General features: G+C 41.1%; 2 protein-coding genes and 1 non-coding gene across 5 annotated transcripts in view; 2 read left to right on the forward strand and 1 right to left on the reverse strand.

Annotated features, from left to right (window-relative positions):
- On the reverse strand, window positions 1-25,231 carry LOC125885072 (scavenger receptor cysteine-rich type 1 protein M130-like). Of its 3 annotated transcripts, XM_049570499.1 has the most exons (10): window positions 23,790-25,231; window positions 21,664-21,711; window positions 19,892-20,230; window positions 18,279-18,569; window positions 15,049-15,354; window positions 10,729-11,034; window positions 8,433-8,753; window positions 5,802-6,104; window positions 723-1,052; window positions 1-594 (listed from the first exon to the last, which is right to left on the reverse strand). In XM_049570499.1, the coding sequence occupies exons 3-10, from the start codon at window positions 20,172-20,174 to the stop codon at window positions 269-271; spliced, it is 2,466 nt and encodes an 821-aa protein (XP_049426456.1). In that variant the 5' UTR covers window positions 20,175-20,230; window positions 21,664-21,711; window positions 23,790-25,231; the 3' UTR covers window positions 1-268. The 3 variants fall into 3 exon arrangements, with proteins under 3 accessions (XP_049426456.1, XP_049426455.1, XP_049426457.1); XM_049570498.1 differs by lacking the exon at window positions 23,790-25,231 and having other exon boundaries at window positions 21,664-21,787; XM_049570500.1 differs by lacking the exons at window positions 1-594; window positions 23,790-25,231 and having other exon boundaries at window positions 739-990; window positions 21,664-21,787.
- LOC125885107 (fibrinogen-like protein 1) overlaps window positions 22,692-27,491 on the forward strand; it is a 9,487-nt gene continuing 4,687 nt past the window's right edge. The window contains exons 1-4 of the mRNA XM_049570553.1: window positions 22,692-22,775; window positions 25,218-25,413; window positions 26,860-27,028; window positions 27,242-27,401. Coding sequence (XP_049426510.1) covers window positions 25,222-25,413; window positions 26,860-27,028; window positions 27,242-27,401 — 521 coding nt within the window. The 5' untranslated portion in view covers window positions 22,692-22,775; window positions 25,218-25,221. The remainder of the gene's footprint in view (window positions 22,776-25,217; window positions 25,414-26,859; window positions 27,029-27,241; window positions 27,402-27,491) is intronic.
- trnar-ucu (transfer RNA arginine (anticodon UCU)) lies at window positions 24,031-24,122 on the forward strand. Its single transcript is given in 2 exon segments — window positions 24,031-24,067; window positions 24,087-24,122. It is a non-coding gene; the product is annotated as a tRNA-Arg (tRNA).

Genomic DNA, 27,491 nt, shown 5'->3' on the forward strand with positions numbered 1-27,491 from the left:
TTGAAAATACTTTTTATAAATGACTGCATCACAGAAAGACATGACTGCTGTAAAGAAACTATAAAGAGCTGTTTTTAAGTCAATGTTACAATTTTGGACATTTGTTACAGTGAAAGTAGCTCAGACCACAAGCAGTCGCTCACCGAGTACAGTTAGAGCTGTCAGATCAATGTATAAGCTTTTGATATTCAACAAAGATTTCTACATCAGCCAGCTCTAAGGAAGTCAAAGGTCTGTTCCATGCAATAATCAATCAATCTTGTTTACCCTAACCTGTGCAGACCACCTCAACAGCAGAGGAGGAAAACCGCGGATTAACAGTTCCACAGCTCATCAGTGCAGACTCAGATCCATCACAGTCAGAGTAGAATCTCGCCACAGCTGTGTTTTTGTGAAGATCAATCTCTCTGGTTGAAACAACAGAACCACAGCCCAGCTGTCTACACACCACAGAGGCATGCTTCAGGTCCCAGACTGTGGACTCTGTGCTCAGAGGTCTCATCTCATAGCCCAGGCTCGCCAACAGTTTGCCGGCACAGATTTTCATATCGACATCTCTGAGCACTCCATCATCCAACGCGACATCGTAACGCTCTAGCCAGGGATTAACAAGAAAGCCAAGGTACGTTAATACAAGTAGGACAACAGATCTAAGCATTTATTATTATATTGCATTATCTGTGTGATCTATGCAGAAATTGAATACAATCGCACTGTCCTACCTTCGACAATGACTGATAGGCTCTGGCTCTCAGAAGAGAAGTTACGATTGAAAACAAAGTTGTGATAAACACAGCTCCAGTTCCCTTGGTGAGCCTCTTCTGCAGCAGGGATCATGAAGTAGGCAGAGTTATTGGCAGCAGGCTGGGTGTAGCTGTGGGTTTGGTTGGAGCCAGTGAAGATGAGGCTGAAGTGACCTCTGGGGTATTGTGGCTCCACGGAGCAGATGACAGTGAAGCTGTGGCCCTTGTACAGCACTGCACCCTGCATCTGTTTGTCAGGGGGCCCAATCGACATAGTGTTAATATCAATTTTCGGCCGAGGCAGGATGTCTGCAGGCAAAGACAAAAACTGGAGATGTGACACAAAGCTTATGCAAATACAACTTTATAAACGTAGAAGTGCAGAAGCTTCTGTGTCTACACCTAAGACTCTCAAGTTTGTTTTACAGTCAGCGAGAAGAAAAAAAGTTGTAATAAATTATTCACTCCAGCCCACTTGATGGCGGTAATAAATTTACGTGGGTGTCGCCAACCGGCAGGAAACCATTGCAATGTAATGGGACACAGAGAAGAAGGTTGGCGTTATGTTCAAAGGCATCGTACTGCGAAGGATGTTTAGAAGCGAGTAATCCATTGTGCAGTTGCTTAAACTTATTACAAATCTTTTTCGTTCGTTCTCGTTCTTCCTCCAGGAGCGCACACAGCACTGTCGAGCCGGCACTTTCGCTGAGCTAAAAGACTACAATGACTACAACCTTGTTGTAAACAACCCTCTTTCTGTTTCCGATGGCGGATTACTACCAACGGACAATGAGGCTTTTATATAAACCCAATGTATTAGAAAAAATGTCAAATAAATCATCACGGAAACCACAGTCTGCTACGGTTTTTATGTCAGAACATCAACGAACACCACTGACCACTCTGTGAGTGTCATGGCTTTGAAAGCGAACGTTTAGGGTGGTTTTAAGACAGGTTCACACATGGCCCGGCAGCGGTGTTATGCCAGGCAGGGGAAAGCCAAATTCTACGAAAAGGAGCAATCGTCACAGTTTTGGTCTTAACCACTCTATTTCATCATAAACGACCCAGAAATGGGGCTCAAAGTGCAAAATACTGGACTTCTCCTTTAAAGCTTGGGTAGGCAGTTTAATTTTGGCTTCACTGGGCAAAAATTCTATGATAAACTTTGAGCATATTATAATGCAAGTGGTCTTAAAAAAAAAAAAAATAGAGTTCAGCACCTCCTCTTTGCTCTGTTTTCAGACTTTAGAGAATCTAGAACCCTACAATACCAGAGTAGCGACACACATTGGTCAAGCAAAGAAAGTTGGCCATGTGTCCTCTAGTGGCGGGATAGCACGTGGCATATCCGACCAAGAACTGACTGAACTTCAGTATTGCTGCCGTCCAGGAATTCTTGTGAGTTTCCAAAATCAAGCAAACCTAAAAACATAATCTACCATAATCTACCATAATAGGAGCAGCGGGGACCCGTTTATGGGTAAAAAAAAACAAACAAACAGTTGACTACCATAATGTTACTCTCTACATTTTGAAATAAACAAATTATAAGCATAACTTAATATGACCAAGACACCTAAACGTAAAACAATGCCGTTTCATCAACTTACAAGCAAGTGTGTGTCAGACATCCTGTAAGTGAATGGGTTTTCTGGTTGGAAAGGTAATGCCCTCATGCCCCACTAGAGGGCGCGTAAGGCTTAACTTCAGCATACAACAGGAGTCAATGGAAGTGTCGTCACTCTGGTATTGTAGGGTCCTAAGAGAATCTAGCCAGTGATGGAAAACTTTGGCCAATCAGAGGTCATTTCAGAGTAAGGGCATTCCTGTTGGCTGCTCTACAAATGCAAATACACAATGTGCGTCCCTTCAGTGAAAGCCTGATCAAAGAGCATGGATACCAAGAGGCGAAGCTACGTTGAATTTTTGACAACAGCCACTAGGGGCGCCATTTTGCACTGTTGAGCTTGGACTGTTGCGCCCAGACAACATGCAGGAGGAAGGAGGAGGAAAAAAGTAAAAGAAAACAGTGTAGTGCAATTAACTGCAACAACTCAGTGGAACACCCCGCACCTGGCCTTCCACCGTTTCCCGAAGGATCCTGACAGGTGAGAACGCCTGAGGTGTAAGTTTTAAAGTGTTTTAATATCAATTTAATATGTATATATACAGTGGTGGAAAAAAGTTTTCGGACACCCCATGCATTTTGTGAAATATTGCATTAAGAATCACTCTTAGGTCTTCAAGTGCAATTTCTTTTAGTACAGTCACAGCCAAAATACTAAATAAATCCTACAAAAGCCATTAAAAACTTAAAATTGATTGGTTCCATAAAAATACATAAGAAATTTTGAGTATTGGGTCATTTTGGTACCAGTGATGAAGGTCGTTCTTGTTATTAAAAGACACAATTTTTGTTTCCAAGCTTCGTGTCTACATAAAGCCAGCACATTTGAAAGTTCTTCAGACACAAAAATGGCTAAAACAAGGAACCTAACGCAGGAAACACACCTGAAGATAAAGATTCTCAGCCAGGAAGGGTACAGCTGCCGCCAGATAGCCAGGAAGTGCAGATGCAGTCCTTCAGCAGTTGGATACACTCTGCAGAAATACAGGCAGAACCAACAGCTTGGAAGACAAACCAAGATCTGGGCGTCCAAGGGTTTCTTCAGCAAGAAATGACCGCATCCTGATCCGCATGTGCAGGCAAAACCGCCAAATGACATCACAGGAGCTTCAGCAGCAGTGGTCAAACCAAAGTGGTGTCCAGTGTTCCACCCGCACTGTACGTGGCCGACTTTTAGATCATGGCTTAAGGTCCTACAAGGCTACCAAGAAGCCCCTGATCAATGAGAGACAGAGGTTAGCCCGGCGTCGTTGGGCCCAGGCACACAAGAACTGGACAGCCAGGTACTGGAAGAAGATTTTGTGGTCAGATGAGTCCACTTTCCAGCTTTATCTTCCTCCTACTAATGTGAGGGTACGCAGAAGGCCAGGCGAAGCATTATCTCCAGCATGTACAGTACCTACTGTCAAGCATGGTGGAGGCAGTATCATGGTTTGGGGATGCATGAGTGCTGCTGGTGTTGGTCATCTCACTGTCTGTGATGGCACATTGAACTCTACCAAGTATTGTACCATTCTCCAAACCCACATGCTCCCTCCTGCGTGCACTGTTCCGTCGAGGTAAAAACTGGATGTTTCAACAAGATAATGCCCCTTGCCACACATCCAAGGCCAGTAGAACTTGGCTGCAGGAGCACAGTATCCAGGTCTTAGAGTGGCCAGCTCAATCCCCGGACATGAGCCCCACTGAAAATCTGTGGTGGATTATCAAAAGGTCTGTTTCGAAGCATAAACCAAAGAATTTAGAAGAATTAAAAGCAGTAATTCAAGAAGAATGGGACAAGATTACCCCTCAACAGTGTGAAAGGCTCGTGGGGAACATGCCAGCCAGGATTAGAGCTCTACTACGTGCCAGTGGCAGGACTACTAAATATTAATTTGAGGATGTGATGGTTTATTTATTTTTTGTTCAGTTTTGAACACATTCTCTGTTATTTGTTGACTTTGATACCGACAATGTTGAGAACTGACATATTGAAACTGTCAAGAATTTAGTTTTGTTAGTTTTTCTTGTAAACAAAAAACAAACAAAAAAATGTATTTGTTTGTATCTGTCTAATGCAGCCACACCTTTTGAAACACAAAAAAGATTTTTCCACAAATATTTCATGATAATATTTGAGATTGTGTAAAATTTTAAGGGTGTCCGAAAACTTTTTTCCAACACTGTATATATACATATATATATATATATATATATATACATACATATATATATATATGGCCTCTTGGACCATTTATATCAGAACTGATTACTGCTTTAGCATTAAAATATATCATATTAAAATAACCTATATATTATTATTATTATTATTATTACTGTCCCCTTACTGTGCAAACTGTAAATAAATCTTTATTCCTGACTATGTGACGTCGCCATTAATGTGTTTCTAGTTAAAATATTGATTTTTTTTTTTTTTTTAATGTTTTTGGTAGATTGGCTTATGGGGTGATTTTGAAGGAGTAATTAAGTTAATCTTCTCATAAGTGGATGTAATATGTAGAGATGCCATCTAGGCCGTTTTTCTTTGTTTTTTTTTTTTTTTAAAGTCTATATTTTGCTTTACAAAAACATGAAAAAGCAGCTGTGACCAAGCTATCACGAGGTGAGTAGCATTGTAAGCATAATTAATAGCGATATACTTCAGTTTGTCAGTGTGTTTTTGTATGCAAGCGGGTCTGCTGCGGTCTGCTGACAGTCCAAAATGGCGGCGGTAGGACGAAACCATGGGTGAGTCTGTTGCTATGGGGCGTTCTATTGAGCTTCGCCTCTTGGTATCCATGCTCTTGGGCCTGATTGTAGAATCCAGCAAAGGAAGTTGCAATTTCAGCATCGACAACAACTGCCTGCTGCAAAGCAACTCAACAAAGGAAGACAAACTTAACAAAAAGAGAGTCTGACAATAAACAAAACAGATTTCAGATGGAAAGAAAATGTTGCTAATTGTTTAGCCTTCTGCTACCCGGAGCCAAAGGCTCACAGCTGCAGCTTCAAGTTCAGGTCTATGTAGCTCAAGTTAGCTAGAGCCTTGAATCACAATGTGTCCTCGGCTTCACTCCCTACCACAAAAGACCACCTGACTGGGAGAAGAGTGAGCAGCAGCTCTGGAGACAGACCTCCAGTCGGCAGCCACAGCAACATGAATCCAGCCAGCGCAAACCCCAGCTCAAGGGGGGCCAGACAACCCTGACTCCCTGCTGGATCAGCTAACAGGTTAGACACAGTGCTGTCGCTGGCCACCAGCCTGCTGTGACACCCGGCACTACGGGGTTTGCGCTGAATATCTTGGGGTTGTGGACAAAACAAGATGACATTCGACATTCAGCAGTGAAAATATTTGTTGGTTGCAGCTTAAATTATGAGGCAGGTTTTCTTGTGCTCAAATCATCATCAGCTAAATGTAAAAATAGCACTGTTACTGTTCTTACCTGAGCAGATAACCTCAACAGTGGCAGAGGAAAGCCACTGTCTCACTGTCCCGCAGTCCATCAGTGCTCGCTCAGAGCCATCACAGTCAGAGTAAAAGCGCCACACTGGCAGGGGTTCAGTTAATTTGTGTACTTTCCTGGTTGAAACAGTGGAGCCGCAGTTGAGCTGTCTGCACACCATAGCTGCCTCCTTCAGACTCCAGGAGTGCTGGAAGGTCAATGGTCTCCACTCTGTCTGATGCTGCACCTCCAGTCTACCAGCACAGCGGGTTCTTGTGTTCACCAACCTCACATCATTGGGCTCTGCAATTACATGATCAACAAGTTATATACAATCCATCCAACACCCATGAGAAGTCAAAAGTACAGGATATTAGTGTTGACCATATATTACATATACAGCATATAACTTCATTAGTCAAGGGATGTCTCAACATGTCCTAATTAAAGATCTGTCTTGAGCTGCTGTTCAAATATGCTCTGACAGAATCCCAGATCTTTACATAGGCCACGTTCACATTACAAGCAAATGTATCCCAAATCCGTTTTTTGCTCTTATGTGACACAGATCAGATTTTTCTCAGAATAGTTTGGACACAGAAATCTGATGTTTGTACAATAAGATCTGGCCACTTTCATATGTGGTCCTAAATCTGATATATAGCCAGATCAAATCACCATCATGTTGGTGTCTTTGTCTTGTGCTGGTGGTGGGCGCAGTTTGTATGGACATGTCGAGTACGCTTCAAACAGCATGTGGATGCAGCTATATATGTCTTAGCCATACCGCTGCTGCGACCACTTGCTCGTGGAGCCAGCTTGCCTACATGCTGTGACAGCGTTTTCATCAGTGTTGCTGCCCTGACCGTGTCACTATTTTTCCTGTGTTTCTCTTCATCCGCTGTTCCCCGCTGGTTGTCTGTCTCTCTAGCCCTTTTAAATAGCAAATTTGCAGTAAAGCCCAATCAGTCTTTTTTCAGCATTGGCAGTATAAAAACAAAATCGGGGAGTGCAGCAAAATGCCGCCTACCTACTTTTGTTCATACCGAATGCACCTTTTTCGGGGCAATGGGGGGAGTGAGCAAGTAACAAAACGTGTAGCTCAGCGTGTGGCATAAACAGTGACGTGAGAGGGAAGCCGCGGCTGGTCAGTCCTTTGGCGATTCTCTCGTAAGTCGGCCTGCTCTTCACCATCCCCATTGACGGTTAATGGCCTCTTCGTTTGTGAGGGCAAGGAGGGCGCGCAATTCCTTGTCTCCCCAGTTGCTCATCTTTACAGTCTCTGTCAGGTTTGCGTTTCCCTCTTGCTACTAGCTCCTCGCTAATTCCTGCTATCAGCTGTTTCTTGTGTATTGCACATGCGGCGTCATCAACAGCTCCTCCCACAACTCATCAACAGCCCCTCCCGTTGCAGAAGGCCGCCTCGGTCTTTTTAAACTAAAAGGGTTCCGCCAATATGACTACCCTACGAGGTGGAAAATTGGGCACCTCGGATCAACTCGCCAATCCGGCTCTGTGTGTCTAAACGCTCGCAGCTTGCTGGCAAAACGGCCCAACATTCGTGGAAAATCTGGCAGTGGAAAAGGGGCTTCTGTGTGTCTGTGCTGTGGGCGTGGCAACTCCCTCACTCTCCGGGGCTCCTGATTACACTCATTCAACTCACCTGCTCACCTGAGAACTATTCAGTAGTCAACCCTGCAGCTGGTACCTCCAAGGCTGCCTAGGTCAAGGCAAGATGGAGGAACCAGTGGAAGTCAGCAGAACCATCAAGGCTCCACCACTACATTGAAGACCCCACAGATGTTCCCGGCCAGCAATGGACAACCCCTCAATCCCCTGAGGACAGGCATAGGACACTTTGGGGCAGCAATGCAAAAATGGGGTCTCGTGGACAGTGCCCACTGCGAGGCTAACGCGGGGATCGCCTACAAATTGTAGAACACATAATAACCAGCTGCCCCAAACACCGGTTCACCTGCTGCGCCCACACCTCTTTCTCCATTGAGACTACCAGCAATAGCTGCTAACAGAGCTAGTGGTCCGAAAGCCCATTTGTACGACAGCTCATTTACTTGTAATCATCTAAATTGTTTTTTTTCTCCGAAAATACTCTACACACTTTCCCAAACAGAACCACATGGCCAATTACTGTGCAGAATGACATCATTAGACCTTATGGCAATCATTCTTGCACAACGACTTCATCACATCCCGGTGTGTACAGTATGAAGAAGCCATGCCGTTTTTCCCTAAATGGCTGTTTCACAAATGTTTTATTGTTGTTCCAAGGTGCATGTCTGTGATAGTATTGGTTGCATTTCAGGGCAGAGATCCATTCACATTGATGTCAGGTATGAGTCACTTCAAACATAAATGTAAACAGTCGAGGCAGACAGACTGGATCTAGGGAAGTAATCGGAATTTAGGATCAAGCCTTGTCATGTGAACGTAGTCATAGTTTGGTTTAGCACTGGTCTCAGTGCTGACTGCACATAATAGTGAGATATCATCTTGATAGCTGGAGAACAACATGTTACCAACATTCAGTTGAGCTATAGACAGGATGTTAAAAGCTATAACTCGGAAATGAACTGCATGCTTTGTCTGTTGGATTGATAAACTCAGGTTTACCTTCTACAGTGAGAGTGATGGTCTTTGACGTGGAGTAAATTTCAGAACTGACGTTCAAGTTGTAATCACATTCAACAACCAATTGGTCGGCATCCTCTGCAGCAGGAAAGGTGAAGATGGCTTCCCCTGTGTCAGGTGACTGGGTCTGCTCAGTGTGGTTGTCACTGTTAACACCAATTCTTAGCCTGTAAGAGGCTATATCGTATTTTGAAAATTTAGAGCAAGTGATGGCAAAGCGTTGGCCCTTGAAAATCCTTGTGGGATTGTCAGAAGCATGTCCTTGCGAGGTATACAAGCTGATAGAAGGTTCACGTGGGCGATCTGTAAAGAAAAAAGAGAGTTAAACGTTTACTTATTTCCTATGTCATATGCATGAAAAATGGATCCATACGTGTTACGTATGGCAGAGATATTGCAAATAAAACTTTTTTTTAAAGATCCAGTGTGTAGGATTTAGGGAGATATATTGGCAGAAATGTAATATAACATTCATAAGTATAAGAATCGTTGTGTTTTCATAACCTTAAGGTGCAGACACACCAAACCGACATCAAAGAACTAGCAGTAAAAAAAAAAAAAAAAATCTGTCAACACAATCTTCAGTTCACAAAATATCTCTGTCCAACTCATTCTCACTCCGACCTGGTCACATATCGACGTTTGGTCATGGACTATGCACGTCCAGATACGATGTGACCCAGGTTTGTTGGATGTTGGTTCTGGGACGCCATGTCAAGTTCTGCCTGTTACATGCATTGTCTTCTTTCAAAATACACTTCAAACTACCGTTTACATCCAGTCCCTCACTGTCTCAGTACAACAACACAACAAAAACGCATGGAAAAAAGAATGTTTAGCTTTAGAATCTTGTGCGACACAAACACCGCTCTCCTGGGTGAAAGTCGGAGTCTGGTGGACCCATCCACCACCCCTCCCTCCCACCCTACCCCAACGTTCATTGCTGTCCTGGCATGTTTCCCCCTGATGCTGCTGAGCACTGTTAAACTATAACAGCAATTGGCCACGTATCATGTCAACATTAAAAGACAGCTTTTTTTGTTAGTCACTGCCCAAGCCCAAGCGCAGCAATTCTTAAGGAAAAATATAAAAGCTGATTTCATGGGTTCTTATGGAAGTTTGCACACCAGGGTGGAACTTTCATGCGGTGAAAAAAAGTTTCCGCCCAGACTTTGACCCTAGCGGAAATGGCCAGCGGAACTACACAGCTGGACTAATGAAATTGTTTGTTTATAGTATAGTTTCACAGCACCCCGTCCTTTTTGATAAAAGACGGGATTTAATGAACAATGAATTAAAGGACAATGTCAGGCATTCCATTGTCCAGCTTGGTGGCTGTGGTGAGAGTGGTAAGCGCTAAAGAAAGTTGATGTTGACGCTTGTTAATCGTTAGCTTGCTAGCTAGCTAGCTAGTGCAACTCCTGGATGAGCCTGTAAAACTCCCCATGTTACGACCAACCTTGGAGGATCGGATGGACCCAAAACTTTTTTTTCTTTTTGTTCAGGCAATAAATAACAATAATGTCATCGTTGCTGCTGCTGCTGCTGCTGCTGCTGCTGCTACTCTCGTCCATATTCACCCACATCCGTTCATACTGCGCGGACTTGGAATACAACAATGTGAAATTCTGCACTGCATCCGTCCCGCATTTCCGCATCGCGGCAGTGAGAATGAACTTTAACACTAACTTTTTCAAAACACCTACTGGTGATCTCATCACCGTTGTTTCCCGTTTGATATGAGGAAGAAGGTACTCACTTGCTCTTAACAAGCAAAAGTTTTCCCTCCCATCCTCATCAATAATATTCCCCCTCTCGAAAGTATACCACCATCTTCTCGCCTGATCCAAAACCATTGTTTCTGGCTAATGGACAACCTCAGATGCTGAGATGGGCCAAACAGTGGGCACAGAAGATGCCTCTGTTAGACCATGAAGTGGTGCAGCAATAGAGAGTTAGAAAGAAAAGTCATCATTACATGAAAGAGTGCTGACAGAATGTAAACCAATCGGTAGTCCGCCATTGTTGTTGTTTCTAGTGTGCGGTCATTACACAAAAGCAGCAATGTCATTATTTTCTTGACCCTCCATTTTACATTTTCACATGGAAACAGAGTGACCGTTTTGAAAAATCTGCACATTAGAAGGCGTTTTACAAAAACTCTGTTTACGTGTGGACGAGAGGCCAAAATGTAGAGGAGGATATCCACGTTCAATTTGTATAATATCTGTATACATGTAGACAGGGCCAAAAATAACCCGTGATTATTGGTTATTACCTATACAGGCCAGGTAAGTATTTCGACAACCACTCAGTTCCTCTTCTGTGGTGGGACAATCCACAAGACGCTTCTCGTTGCCTTCACACTTAAAGACTGGGTGCCAGATGGGTCCTGTATTTATAAAATAGTTGTCATTCCACCTCCCATGGTAATCATCAGGAAGCCCACAGTGAAGATCTCGACAGGCAACCAGTGCATCCCAGGAGCTGAAATAATCCGAACACACGCGAGCCCACGACTGACCAGACTTCACCTCAAGCTTTCCTGAGCATCTGCTGGAATCTTTTGCAATCCTCACACCGTCTGGAGAGACAGAAACAGACAGAAAGAGAACTTTGAGAGCAGCTTAAAATCAATTCATTATGTACAGTACAGGCCAAAAGTTTGGACACACCTTCTCATTCAATGCGTTTTCTTTATTTTCATGACTATTTACATTGTAGATTCTCACTGAAGGCATCAAAACTATGAATGAACACATGTGGAGTTATGTACTTAACAAAAAAAGGTGAAATAACTGAAAACGTTTTATATTCTAGTTTCTTCAAAATAGCCACCCTTTGCTCTGATTACTGCTTTGCACACTCTTGGCATTCTCTCCATGAGCTTCAAGAGGTAGTCACCTGAAATGGTTTTCCAACAGTCTTGAAGGAGTTCCCAGAGGTGTTTAGCACTTGTTGGCCCCTTTGCCTTCACTCTGCGGTCCAGCTCACCCCAAACCATCTCGATTGGGTTCAGGTCCGGTGACTGTGGAGGCCAGGTCATCTGCAGCACTCCATCACTCTCCTTCTTGGTCAAATAGCCCTTACACAGCCTGGAGGTGTGTTTGGTGTCATTGTCCTGTTGAAAAATAAATGATCGTCCAACTAAACGCAAACCGGATGGGATGGCATGTCGCTGCAGGATGCTGTGGTAGCCATGCTGGTTCAGTGTGCCTTCAATTTTGAATAAATCCCCAACAGTGTCACCAGCAAAACACCCCACACCATCACACCTCCTCCTCCATGCTTCACAGTGGGAACCAGGCATGTGGAATCCATCCGTTCACCTTTTCTGCGTCTCACAAAGACACGGCGGTTGGAACCAAAGATCTCAAATTTGGACTCATCAGACCAAAGCACAGATTTCCACTGGTCTAATGTCCATTCCTTGTGTTTCTTGGCCCAAACAAATCTCTTCTGCTTGTTGCCTCTCCTTAGCAGTGGTTTCCTAGCAGCTATTTGACCATGAAGGCCTGATTAGCGCAGTCTCCTCTTAACAGTTGTTCTAGAGATGGGTCTGCTGCTAGAACTCTGTGTGGCATTCATCTGGTCTCTGATCTGAGCTGCTGTTAACTTGCGATTTCTGAGGCTGGTGACTCGGATGAACTTATCCTCAGAAGCAGAGGTGACTCTTGGTCTTCCTTTCCTGGGTCGGTCCTCATGTGTGCCAGTTTCGTTGTAGCGCTTGATGGTTTTGTGACTCCACTTGGGGACACATTTAAAGTTTTGCAATTTTCGGACTGACCTTCATTTCTTAAAGTAATGATGGCCACTCGTTTTTCTTTAGTTAGCTGATTGGTTCTTGCCATAATATGAATTTTAACAGTTGTCCAATAGGGCTGTCGGCTGTGTATTAACCTGACTTCTGCACAACACAACTGATGGTCCCAACCCCATTGATAAAGCAAGAAATTCCACTAATTAACCCTGATAAGGCACACCTGTGAAGTGGAAACCATTTCAGGTGACTACCTCTTGAAGCTCATGGAGAGAATGCCAAGAGTGTGCAAAGCAGTAATCAGAGCAAAGGGTGGCTATTTTGAAGAAACTAGAATATAAAACATGTTTTCAGTTATTTCACCTGTTTTTGTTAAGTACATAACTCCACATGTGTTCATTCATAGTTTTGATGCCTTCAGTGCGAATCTACAATGTAAATAGTCATGAAAATAAAGAAAACGCATTGAATGAGAAGGTGTGTCCAAACTTTTGGCCTGTACTGTATATAATTAAGCCTTTAAAGCTTGGGTAGGCAGTTTAAATGTGTCTTCCTTTGAGCACATTGTAATTCTGTTGGTCTGTGAGAAGACTTCTGCACCTCCTCTTGGCTTTGTCTTCAGGCTTTGGAAAAATCTATGCAGTGACGAGAGACTTTGGTCAATCACAGGTCATAACCCAGAATTTCAGGATAAATCCAGGAAGTAAACAAAACGTTGAAGAAGAGTACACTTTCAAGACACTTTCTAATGTCACAATGGAAGGACAACTACGCAGGTTGATTTTAGCGCTGGCCATCGTGGACTATATTGCTGCCATTGTTCATTTTAGTCACACCATACAGTTTGAAAACAAGGTGCCGCACCAACTAGAAAACAATGTTTTGATGCATTAGATGTGCTGAATGTGCATATTAAGGCAGTACAGGAGGAGGTGCACATTAATAATCAGTTGGTTCAGATCGAGGTCGGAACACGTTGTTTAACATAATTAAAGTTTGTTTGGAGAGAGAGTCTTAGAATAAAGCAGCAACTAAAATGACCCTATTCTGGATTATACAGAGGCAACATATAACTCATCATACTAAAGCAGTGATTCTGAACATTATGGAAGACTCAGCTATCAACAAGTTTAAGGACACATGCAAATATCATAACGCTGACCTTTGTAAGAGGGTGGTTGAAGGAATACAAGAGGGGGTGTGTTTGCACACTGGTGGAGAACTTTGAAAATAATCCTATTTTGATGCAAAGAAGTAAAATAACAAGTGAATCCAGCCATTCCACTTTTCCATGTACTGACACAGTAACTGACAATTTAGGGCACATTAATCAGGTATGCATGGCTTAATGTAAACAGGGATATTAGTGGAATATTCATTTTCATTACCATGTAAACTGCTTGGTAGGGATATTGGGCCTCATTCACAAACAGTATGTGCACACAAATCTGTGCTTAAACCAAGCGTTTTAGTAGAAATCCAGGATTCATCAATGTGTTTTTACTTTTTTCACACCCTTTGGACAAATTTAGACCTATATAGGCTGTTGCTGCTCCCTTTCACTCTTCGTCCGCTCTTCAATTTCAATGAGCTCTGCATCAGTGTACGTCCGTGTACTCCGTGTTCAAATAAATACGGGTGGTCATCAAATTCAGATGGCTCATCCAGATCCAGTTGGTCAAAATCAGGTAAAAATTTAGCCATGACTACTCCAAACAGAGTAACTCCTCGCGTTTGTAAGGTCAGTCCAGCGGTAACTTCCTGCAACAACTCAAATCTAGCGAGACGTGAGATTTCAGAGCCAGACTTTGATTTTGACCAACTGGATCTGGATGAGCCATTTGAATTTGATGACCGCCCGTATTTATTTGAACACAGAGTACACGGACGTACACGGACGCAGAGCTCATTGAAATTGTCACTGTCTGAGTGCCCGCTCACAGGCTGCAGGCAGGTCAGCCATAGCTTCGTACTCGAGAAATGTCAAATATTGAACATCCTATCACTCATTTAGACAAAAGTAGATCGGAAAATAGGGCCCAGGTTGAAAAAACATTAGTTCCCCTTTAAGTTTAATTTGTAAGTTTTAGAAATTCCGCACGTTAATTTGTAGCCAACTGGTTAATTGGCAGCCTATTAATAGTCATACAGGGGATATGAAAAACTTCCGATCTACATCCAAGCAGGTGTTGAGATGGCATATAACCTTCAAAACATGTTTGAAGGGAGTGATGACTGGCTTATCAACTGTTTCTGATTTTCGCTACATTCGCAGACACTCACTGATGGTCTGACACTGGAGTGTCAGGGCCTTAATATGTGAAACAACTTCACTGCTTCCTCCATGATACACCTCTGGGCAAACATATTTCCGTGTATAGAGAAATCAGTGTATGGCAGTTTGCTGTTTGCTAATAGCAGGGCACCTGTCAATTTAGAGTGATTGTGATTCACTAACATACACAAGGTGGTAAGAAAAGAATAAGCCAGCGTGCACATGTCATGAATCAATCCAGTGGGAATTTTGCATGCACACTTTATTATGCACAGAGTAAAAATGTTTCTATGCACATATTATTAAATGAGGCCCATTGACTCTTTCGGAATAAGGGCAAAAATCGAAATATTTTGTGCATGTAAACATAGACACTGTTGGCTCAGGATGTTACATGCATACTGAAAATAGCATGTATTCACTGAAATGGAGTCACATTCAGGTAACTTCTGCTCGCCTTGTATTGTTTTGAGCTTTGTCATTCTAATTAAGGAAGTCATCATTAACAACAGGAGATGGAAAAGGGAAAGACAGATAGATATGTCCCTACATTTTAGTATTACCTGTACAAGACACAGTTATGGCTCTGGCTGAATGATTCTCTTCCCATGATTTACACGTGAAGGGAGTAGTGCAACCATAGGTTTTAGATCTGTATGACAGACGCCACACAGGTTGTCTTCCTGGGAGAAGACCCATTGATGTTGAGATGGCATCTCCACAGTCCAGTTGCCTGCAAACGTCCGCAGAGTATTCTGAGTTCCAGTTACCCCAAATATCACCCAGGGGCCTCCACTCTCCATGATGCATTCCCTCCAGTGTGCCTTTGCAATGAGTTTCTCCTCCTGTCAATCTTAAAGTATACGGACCTGGACGGAGACAAGATTGCAACACTTCAGTCTGTAGTCTGTCTATGGTCTGCATCACAATCTGCTGACATGAAAGCTTTATTAAACCTGGATGTGGACCAAGAGGCTGCGGTGTGTGTGTGTGTGTGTGTGTGTTTCCTCACATGATGCCTCCCTCCTTAATTTTCAGTGGTTTCATTAACCACAAACTGATATTCACTCTGCTTTTAGCTCTATTTTGGTCTCCATCAACCTCTGAGGAGCTTGCCAGCTGCTTAAGTGTTTCACTATGTACACCAGCTAGTTGCTAACTGTGTCTGTCTGTGGTTTGGTAGTGTACGGTGGAGTTCCCAGAGGTATTTTACCAAAAACGGTCGTCTGTTGCGACCAGAAACGAGGATTATTAGAGTGGTGGGACTTACTAAAACAGTAATTTGCAGGCTCGAACACTAATAGATCAAATACTGTCATTTGCATTGTATAAATTTAAAAGGAACAGCACACAACTCTTAATGTAAAAAGGGCAGGTGCAATAAGCTAAGGCTTCAGCCTACACCTTTTTGGTCAGCTTAACTTGCTTTGTTTTGTCACTGCTTCAAAAAGTAATGACTTGTTATTGTTATCACTATTATTACTATCTCATTTTTTCTTGTGCATGTTTGGCTGACAGGGACAGACGCACAGTACGTCTATTCCAATGCTCCCGCGCTTCTTTAGCCTGGGGTGTTGTTATATTACATCATATTTATTCAGCTGATGCTTTTATCCAAAGTGACCTGTGCTGCATTCACATGGAATCAGGCAGATGGTAGATGGCAGACAAACAACACAGCACAGGAAAAACAAACAAACAGTCCAATAGAATGCTGGGATGGTAAAATGAAACATGCCTCATCATATGTCCCAATGGTGACGCCATGTCTTCTTACTATCTGTCTGTGGGTGTGTGTCTGTTCCATGTTTTTCTGCTCACTGACTTGGTCAATCCATGTGAAATTTGGCACAGTGATAGAGGGTCATGGGAGGATGCGAATGAAGCAATATTACATCAATTGGCCAAAGGGGGGCGCTATAGCAACCGATTGAAATTGCAAACTTTGAATGGCATATCTCATGCCACGTATGTCGTAGACACATGAAACTTTGCACAGAGATGCCTCTCCTCATGAGGAACAAATTTGTCTGGAGAACCCATAACTTCCAGTTATATAGATTTTCCGCCATTTTGAATTTTTTGAAAAACACTTAAAATCAATCTCTCCCTAGGAAGTTTGACTGATCTGCATGAAACTCGGTGAACATAATCTAGGGACCAATATCTAAAGTTCCCTCTTGGCAAAAGTTGGAAAACTTACTAAAACTGAGCTTCTATAAGGCAATGAATATTGTGGAGGGCGTGGCTCATCACATAAAGGTGTATAACATCTCAAGGGTTTCACCCATCACCACGCAACTTTGTAGGCATATGACCACACATAATCTGAGGGGACCCCTCCATTATTGACCCCATCAAACAAAATGGGGGCGCTAGAGAGCTAATTTCTTATCTAGGCCTAACCGCCATATGGATTTTTACTAAACTTGGTTGATATGTAGAACAGGACGCCTCAAGGTGACTGGAGAAATTTAACTCTAATTGGCAACTGGGTGGCGCTGTAACAACGGAAAAATGCTTAAAAATGGCTAAAATGCGACCGATTACTGTGGCTCCCCTTGTGGACCAATGTTTTGGTTTTTTTTCCCTAATTTTTGGTATGACCAAGTCATGGTATGGTATGCTGTACATAATCATGGTAACTGTCAGTGTGTCATTCTGTAAGTCAGTCAGTCATTCTACCAGTGTGCCCCACTTTTAAGTCAATACAACATATAAACACTTTAACTATCTGCCTTTCAACGTGCTACCTCAATTACTAATGTACAGTTTTAGCCCACTAACTATCCCACTATTGGCAATGGTACGACTGTACTTTCAATAAAGCAATCGTACTATCAAATTCACAAAAACTCTGTCTGAATACATTGCTCTTCTTAATGGGTTGAGTTGACTATTTAATCTGCAATTTCCTATGACCTGTATCCCAAACACACACCATGTGAAACTGTGTGTGGGCAACTGTGCACTCAATGGGTATGGACTAGTTGTTAACAAAGAATGGAATATAGTACACTAAATACAATTGTTTTGTGTTTATTTTTTATGTGACTACTGACTAGTAATGTCTACTTATTGTCCAGATCACCTGTGTTTTCTCTTTGTGTGAAGGAGTTACATAACATCTGGTTGTAAATTTTATCCAGGAGGACATATAAAGTTGAACGGTAATGTCGTCTACCAATACAGTTATACTCTGCCAGCCTCAACTAGTTTTACCGTCCTGCTCTCGTCCACTAAAATGATATCCAGTTAGTTCTGGTCTGTCTGGTCTTGATCTATCTTGTGCCTGATTCCATGTGAAATCAGTATTACAATGAGTACATTCAACCACGTTCTCATTCTGAAGTCATCATCACATCGCCACTTTGCAGTCACTTGTCATGGCATTGCATGCTAGGTAAGCTGTCTGCTGTTTATGTTCCAGGACACTGCAACCAACGCCAGGACATCAACAAAAGCACATGGTAAGGATTAGGCAACAAAACCATGTGGTTAGGTTTAGAAAACAACATCATGGTTTAGCTCTACGTTCATACGGGAAGCAAACACGGGCCTTCCTGGTGATCCATCCACCACTGCTCCTGACCGCCCTATAGGGACTTTCCGGCTCCTTATATTATGTCGTTACCAGTAGTGTTGCTGCCTTCCACAGGTGGCTTTTGACGTCAGTGTCTGACGCTGAAATCACTGACAAAGCGACAGCATTTGATGACTTCGGAATGAGAATGGGCTGGGGAACAACAACAAAAATTAGAATAAAAAAAAAAGATGGTGGATGTATACATACTGTTGCATTCGAATTCAGGGGCACGTGTGCAGTTGTTGCGGGTCGATGTGGCGCACTCCTCAAGACGAGACTCGTTGCCTTTACATTTGAATTGTTTGGACAAGACAGGCACGTCTTTTCTTCTTAATGATGACGTAAAGGAGCTTGGAGGCCCCCAGCCTAACTCCCTGCAAACCACCTTTCGAGCCTCAGAATCAAAGCCATCCGCACACACCGAGACCCAACCCTGATCGGACTTCACCTCCACGTTGCCCCCGCAAACTTCTGCTGCTCCAACAAACCTCACAGTCTCTGAAAAACAGACAGAGAGAATGATCAAGCTTTAAAAAGGAATCCATGGCGAATCTTGCAATCTTAGAATCTTTGTCACCTGGCTGCCATGTTAGAAACAGTCGAGACAAAAACCAGGCACTGCCCACCCACCCAAATGTTATCATTTTACAGCTAAACTAAAATATGTTTCTAAAAATATTTGGGATGAGAAATAACAATGCACTAACAGTATCTTGATTCATATTTGATCAGTGCTGACAGTTTAACTGCAGTTCACAAGCAGTGGTTGACATGATTGACAGCTATGTTTGAGACTCTTGATTGGTTGTTTTCCATGAACTATGGTAGATTCTAGCAAAGTCATTTAAAGCACAAGGAGTGGGAGGAGGGGCCTATTGTTTTTAAACTATCTGTAAAATGCCCCGTTTCCATGACTCAATACATGAGTTGACGACGTGATCCATCATCGCACCTTAAATTTCACTGTGACAACTTTGACCATTACTTGAGTTTTAATAAAATATACACTTTTAGTAATGAGTGGATCTTCAAGTGTTTATTACGACCAAGTTATGTGAACTGCATATATTCTAATCCTCACTCAGAGAAAAAAACAGTGTTTCAGAGCATTGTTCCTGTGGGCTCCGCCAACACTAACCCCCTGAGCTTGCCTGAAAAGGACTAAATGCACAAACCTGCTATTTCTAAATATCCCATGGAGAGAGACTCTCACTGTAGCCTGTTTTATTTTATACTGAAAATGTCAGCATGCAGCCTCTTTCTGTGGATGACAAATTGAGTGCAGACTTCCCCCTGTGTCACTGGTAATGAGGAAATACAATGAGTACTGGACGGAGCAGCAAGTGACAACAACCCCGCCCACATTAAAGAGTAATGTGTTAGGTAGAAATGCTAAACAGACTGAGGGTCTAGGTACCATGTCTGAAACGTTACTTTTGGTTCCAAAGGTACCATACCAAAAATGTTTGATGGAAATGGAGCTTACTGTACTTCTGTGTGGACATAGTGAGAGTTTCAGAAAATATGACAAAAAGTTATTTTAATGTTATTTATATAAAACTTAAGTGATTAAAGTTTTGGTGCATTTAATTGCAAAATTTGTTTATTAGTTACCCTTTAAATTAACATTTTAGTTGATGTATCCTGTTTCCTGCAGACATTTGAAGAAGTAGTACAGGTAAGATGTGACCGTGAGGCATTTGGAGAAATATTTGATGTGAAAAGTTGATTTGATATTAAAAAAAAACAAACGCTCATAAACTGTTATTTGTGATGTGACATGAAAATATTGCCTGGTGCCATTTTTTGTCCTGTATTACCTGAGCAGATCACCTCCACACTATAGGTAGAATTATCTTTCCTCTGCACTCTTCTACGTGTCATGGTACTCTCGCACTCCTTCAGGGTCGACTCAGTGCCTTCACAGGTGAACTGAACCTCCCAAGCTGGATGCCTGTCGGTGTTGTTGGTTCTCTGTGTTATTGAAACTACAGTGCCACAGTCCATCTGCCTGCATGCCACTAGAGCATACTTGACTTTGTCCCTGGCTGAAGCCGCATCCTCCACAATGTTCAGAGCTCTCCACTCTCCCCGATGCTTCATCTCCAGCCTGCCAGAGCAGAGGCTGTCACCATTGGCCAGCCGAGCATCTTCAGGCACTGAGGAGGAAGGCGGACAGTGAAGCTCTGATTTAGTTTCAAAGCACCGATTTCAAAAGGACAGCGAGGCTGAGGATACTGCATCAGGAGTCAGCAAACACTCAAGAGTTGTTACCAGAAATGTGAATCTGAATTATGAAAGCCAAACTGCAATTAGAATATATAAAATAAAATGATGAGAGTAAAGCAAAAAGTCCTCTATTTTTTCAGATATATTCATTCATTCACTCATTCATTCATTTATTTTTCGTGACCACTCATTCTGTTGTATAGTATGTCACCAAAACCATGAAAAAAAGTCATAGAATAGTATGTCGTCAAAAATTGTGAAAAAAAAACTTCATACTATAGTGTGTCATCAAAAACTATGAGAAAACGTCAAAGTATAGTATGTCATCAAAAACCATTAATAAAGTCAAAGTACAAAATGTCATCAAAAACCATAAAAAAAAGTCATAGTATAGTATGTCATCAAAAACCATTAATAAAGTCAAAGTACAAAATGTCATCAAAAACCATGAAAAAAAGTCATAGTATAGTATGTCATCAAAAACCATTAATAAAGTCAAAGTACAAAATGTCATCAAAAACCATGAAAAAAAGTCATAGTATAGTATGTCATCAAAAACCATTAATAAAGTCAATGTATAATATGTCGTCAAAAACCACGAAAAAACGCCATAGTATAGTATGTCATCAAAAACCATTAAAAAAAGTCATTATATAGTATGTCATCAAAAACCATGAAAAAAACGTCATAGTATTGTATGTGGTCAAAAATCATGAAAAAAAACCAAACTCATAGTATAGTATGTCATCAAAACCCATGAAAAAACATCATAGTATAGCATGTCATCAAAAACCATGAAAAAAAAAACGTTATAGTATAGTACGTTCTCAAAAGCCATGAAAAAAGGTCATAGTATAGTATGTCATCAAAAACCATTAAAAAAAGTCAAAGCATAATATATCGTCAAAAACCATGACAAAACATCATAGTATAGTATGTCATCAAAAATCATGAAAAGAAGTCATAGTATAGTACATAACATGTTTTGCAGTAGGGTTCAAGAGTTTAAACTATGAGCAAACATTGCATGGCATGGGACAGACCTTCAATATATAGGTCACACATATATTTTCTGTATTTTAGGATACGTAAAATTCACTGAGCAATTTCATAAAAACAGACACTCTAAAAGGAACAATGTGTAAATTATGTGATACTTAAACTAATTTACAAATGCTTTTTTAAGACTAATCCATGCTTAGAATGATTTTTAATGTTACTAAGTACAGTTCAGTATTTGAGTAGTGTCATACTCTGTCTTCTTGTCATTTCTCTGATAATGAATAGACCTGAATAAAAGGCTAAACTGAAGTAACGATGTCTCTGCTAACTCCAAACTGCCTCACCAGTCAAATGTACTCACCGGCAGACTTGCTCTGATGTTTCTTTCCTGGGTTTTGACTGGAGATCTCTGTTGTCAGCAGAACAAAACACCAAAATACTACTAATGACCATCTGCAAATTAAACTATGCTGCATTGAGAGCATTTTTAATTTGGCTCTGATTTCACGTAAACACAAATCTGAACCTACATTAAGTTTTGGTAGCTGGCTTGGTGAATACAGCAGGGCTGCACTCTGCACTCTTTTATACACACGTTTGTTTGCATAGTTGTCCTACCTTGTTGCCTCACCAACACAACCAATGGTGTCAATGAGCTTTTCTCCAGCACGTAGCTGGGAAAGTGGCTAATGTTAATCAAAGTGATACGTTTATGTGGCAATCTGTATTCTGCATCAGCATATATACAGTAACCTCTATACTTTATCAGTTTATGTAACCTGATGTTAACCTTGGTTCAAGAAGGCCCATTGGATTACATTTCCTTAACAACAAATTTTACAACTTTGTAGTTATATTACAGAGATGAAATTTGCCTCAGTCTGAGGTCTTGAATATTTTGATAATTACTGATCAAAGTGGAAAAAAATCCACAAAATCTATGAGTGTGTTTTCTGATGACTGCACAAGAGGAGAGCATTATTGAGAATCAATATTCACATCCAACAGCTCATCAAATTATCAAGATAACATTACAGAGCTCTAGTACTGCCAACAATGAAACATTCAATCTGTGAGTATGCTTAATTAAATTAAAAAGAATCAAACTTTCATTGTGTCAACATACTGTACAATGGTTTTAGATTCACTAAGATTTTTTTTAATCATTTACAAACTGTATTATTCTTTTATTTGATCTTTGTATAGATATTTTGGGGGCTTTTTGCTTTTATTTGATAAGACAGATATAGCATCAAAGCCATTTTCTTGTATATGCATGAGTTGTGATGCTGTAGTTGCATGTAAGCCACTACAGTGGATCCAAGAGCGTCTTGCCACACACTGCCGCCCATTGGCCAGGTGTTGTAAGTGCAACACAAATCTCTGAAAACCAAGATGGCCGACGGACCGCAAGAGATGTTGTGCAGCTCAGGAATTTATCGCCAGTCCTACTATAACGGGACGCCTTTGCAGGTAATTAAAATCTATCAAATAAAGCATCAAGTAACATATAAGAAGTAATGCAGTTGTTAACATTTCCAAGTATTGGTTTTATGTTGGGAAGAAACTACAGTTAAACCTGGACATCATGCAGCACTGGCTATATTTTAACTGCAATAAATACCATTACTACAACCTTGTACTTTATCTACATTCACTCTTTGAGCTGTAAATACTTTAATGTGTGTTATCGGAATGTAACTTGCAATATTTGTGACAAAAAATATTTTTTACGCAGACGTATTTGGTAAAACGTTCATTGAAAAAATATGATTAGTTTAACAGGGGGAGGTTTGTGGGGGGCTGAGGAGTCAAGAGCAAGGAGCTGAGTGAGGGAGGAGGGGTACAAGAGGCTAAGAGTCAGATGCAGGTTCAACGCTTTTGCTTATGCATAGAATAGTATTGGAGTATCTTTAAATATGTGAACACTCTAGTTTAACAGCATTAAAGTATATCTTGTTGTAGTTTCACATAGTTAATCTTTTTTTTTCATTTGTTTATTAAGGTCAGTTGAAAACTTGAGCGCAGGCTGTCCACTGGACTGGATGGGTAAAAAAAAAATCTTAAAAATGCATGCTTTAAAAAATGAACATCGTATTTTTGTTTTCTATGACTTAAGGTGAATATCTAGAAAAAAACATGACTGAAGTAGTCATAATTTACGTGTGAAAGGGTTAAAATATTTAGCTTAGCCCTCTGGGCCATCGTGTTAAGGTGATAATAAAGTAGTTCTGATTTAGTGCCGTCGCCATTTTATTTTGAAAGCACACAGCCAAACCGGAAGTCTTAGCAAGCTCGTGTGCAGTGCTGGGAAGGTATGGGTTAAACAGGATGACGACCCGTCGTGTAGTTACGACGAACAGAAACAGAGAAACAGCTTTTAACAGAACCGCCTGGAAGACTTGTGTTCTTTATAAACGAGTAAACGGTTAATAAAAAGTGTACGAGAGTGGCTCCTACGCTTAAACGCCATATACAGAACATTACCAGTCCCGAACAGAGACACGCTCGAGGACGTGGCTCCAAAGTCCGTTATCCCGTCTGTTCCGTTAATATCATTGACCCAGTGACGTCAGTCCCTTTCAGATTGTTCTCTGTAGTACATGATCGTGGAGCTATTGACACAACATAGCGTCATATGAAGTCATATAAAACTGTTTAATCGATGACGAAATGTGACGTGTCGAGTTAAAGTTTATTTCCGGTTGTGCGTCGTTCATCAACAGGTGGCTCCGTGGCGCAATGGATAGCGCATTGGACTTCTAGTCAAGCACTTGAGCAGTGATTCAAAGGTTGTGGGTTCGAGTCCCACCGGAGTCGCACTTTTGCATAGCTTTGCTGCATGGATTACAGACGTCCTGACACTTTTATACGGTCTTTTTGGCTCTAAATCGCTTTTACATAAAATTTCGCTAGCTAACGCCTGAATGTTTTCAGCAATAGTTCAAGTAGCTAACCTCCATCTGCTCTCATGTTGTCTGCTGTGTGTTGCTAAGTGTGAGTGTAATACACGACACACGTCATCATATTGTATGGAGGACGAAAATTATATGCTGAAATAAATACATGAACCTTTCAATTAATAAATATTTTAATTATAAAATGAAACAATAGATAAAAGCGAATATAAATAAATAATATGCATACTTACCATGTCTTAAGTGTTGGCAATTAAATTATAAAATATGAAAATGCAGGAATTTAATTTAATTAATTATTTACAGCTTGTATTTATTGTTAATTATATTTATTAAGCAGCTTAAAATATGAGTTTATTTACCAGTGTATTTATTCAAGCTTTTATCCACATATTTACTTAAATATTTGTTGCCAATAAGTCACTTTTTAGGCCTGCCAAATAAATGTAGGTAGTTAATTAGGAAATGAATAAACATTACTTATACAAATCTGTCTGTCTGTGCCTTTACGTTAATGAGGTATTTGGTACAGCTCCACTTTTGCCTTACAGTAAGGTTAATACCACCTAACTTCCAAAATTTAGTTGTACATTTATTACTGTGATTAAGAAAATCTATTTAATGATTCATTAATTGATTTATTTCAGTTTTTTGTCTTCATTTTACCATTTATCTACATATAATGATGTGATTTATGGATTGATTAAATTTTTGATGATTAAGACATTTTAGTCCTCCTTAACATACATCAAAAATGACACCTTTATATTATCCAGACAGGTAATTACTCCATCATTACTACATTGTTTCTGGGGATAACAGACTGTGGACAAATGAAATAGGTGATACATAGCCAAGTGAAATCGCTGTTGACCCTGTATGTTCAGTATGAGATATTTGGTATATGTAGGAGACAGTTACTATTTAATCAAACCACCAGATGGCATTTTTCAGTAGTATCAGTCCATGTGCAGTCTAATAATCTCCAGCCACACAGAGTCATGGTGAGAAAGAGCAGTGAGCACCATCAAAAAACCAAACAGCGCAGAGGAGAGAGGACGTCAGTGAAGCTGTATAGTCAAAGTGAGACGAGACAGAGCGGCAGTTTGATTCAGTCTTCAATCAGATCACCGATGATGGGAATGCTGAGGACATCAGTGGCCTTTCTTCTTTACATGGCAGCCTCTCTGGCGGTAAGAAACTCCAACTCCTTCTCAGTATATAAAACTACTGCTGTAAATACTATATTACTGTAATCATTTCATATGACCCAAGATATGGGGGTTAAATATAGTTTGTAGATGTTGAAATAATAACTAAAGACAAACCAGATTAAGGAGGACAGTGTATCTCTACTGTCTACCATTTCAAGTTTGTTTCTATGAGACTCAGGTTTTGGATCGAGGGGGATCATTGGTGCCTGTTCTTGCTACTTAGGTTGCTTATATTAGGTGTCACCTTACCCATAATTACTGATGAAAACATTATGTAGCTCTACTCTGGTGCAGCTTTGCCCCCGATAAAATTAAATATTATATTTTTCCTCATTGCTTATGCACAGATTTTAAAAGTAAAGGCCCCTTTTTGAAAAAAAAACTGCACACACTAATCACAAAACCTTTACCGAATGTAAACAATTCTTGCAAAACTCTTTTAAAAAATGTAATTTTGCATTAATACAGTACACACACACACACACACACACACACACACACACACACACAGGTATCCAAATGTGTAAAGTGTGGATGTTTATTCCACACTATTAATACAAACACTGTAAGGGGAAAAGATTTTTTCTCTCACAAAATGTTTTAACACTTTTCAAATGGCAGACGTGCAGGAGAAGAAATTAAAAACATTTGTGTTAAAAATTAGGCTAAATGTTGCCGTCTTTGTGGGTCTGGCCAGAAGACTTCATCTACATCGCAGTTAATGTTTTCTTCAGCCAAGCAGCAAATGTGTCAATAAATGGCGAAATAGTGTAGAAATGTAAAGAACAATGTTCACAGTTTTGCAAAAAATGTGTCATAATATAAAAAAGTAATGTGTTTAAAGCAGAGGATATTAATTCAGTTTGGCACAGTTGGTAAATGCATTGGTTACATGTGATAATGGTTCCAGAGACAGTGCTTAAAAACACTGTGTTTAGCATTAATAAAACTGTAAAAACGTGCCTCTGTAACAGTGTGAGAAAACATCTCTCATCTCCTCTCTTTGTTCATATTAAAGGTGGTATATGTAACTCTGGAGAAAGATAGTTGATAGTTGGGTCTCATTCCCAGGTCGTCAAACACTGACACCTTGGGTTGTTAGTCAGACTGAACCACCAACCACCAGTATTTCACGACCTAGGAATAAGACTCATCCATCAGCTATCTTTCTATGTCTTTGTTATAACTTTCAAAAGATCAACCTAGAGGGTTAACTGTTGCATAACAACCACAAAAACACAAAGCCACAGTATGTCAAACATGAAGCATTTATTCTTTGCATAATGGTTGCAGTTTTTTTTATATCCAAAAGCAAATATAATCAAGTTGCTGACTGGTCCTGACTGTTTCCATCCTACTACACTTAAAGTCCAGGGTAAGCTGTGATGTATTACTTACTAGTTTTGTCTTTCTTCGTCTGTCCAGGCCCCTGTGCCGTGTGAGGAGAAAGTGGTCCGTCTGGAAGCAGAGATCCAGGGCCTGAAGAACGTGATCGACGACCAGCGTCGCTACATCAGGGGGCTCCACAACAGCCAAGCTCAGCAGCTGGAGCACATACCCAACTCACACCTGGGCCCTGACAACCTCTACAGAGGTAGGGAGAGATTTCTATCAGAGATACATGCATGTGTGTTTATTGTATCTGCCTTCACTACCTACCTGTTTACAGTTCTACCTGCAGAGCTAGCAATACACAAGTGCACTAGCTACTTCCCTGCCTGTACCACATGTCCTCCCACAGTGTTTAGCACAATGTTAAAACTATGCTAATTGTCTGATTTTACCTCGGATATCTTTGTGTGTTCAGACTGCTCCGAGGTGTTTGCAGACGGTAACGTGGCCAGCGGGCTGTATGTGATTCGTCCAGACGGCTCTCCCACCGCGCTGAGCGTCTACTGTGACATGAATAATGGAGGAGGATGGACTGTCTTCCAAAGGAGGAGAGACGGCAAAGAGAGCTTTGACAGGTGTGTGTGTGTGTGTGTGTGTTTCATCTTTTCACACATAAGCACAGGAATTCAAACTCTGCGTGTGTCAAGAAATTTGACATTGCAAGT

This window comes from Epinephelus fuscoguttatus, linkage group LG3 (genome assembly GCF_011397635.1).
Source record: "Epinephelus fuscoguttatus linkage group LG3, E.fuscoguttatus.final_Chr_v1".
Lineage (NCBI taxonomy): Eukaryota > Metazoa > Chordata > Actinopteri > Perciformes > Serranidae > Epinephelus > Epinephelus fuscoguttatus.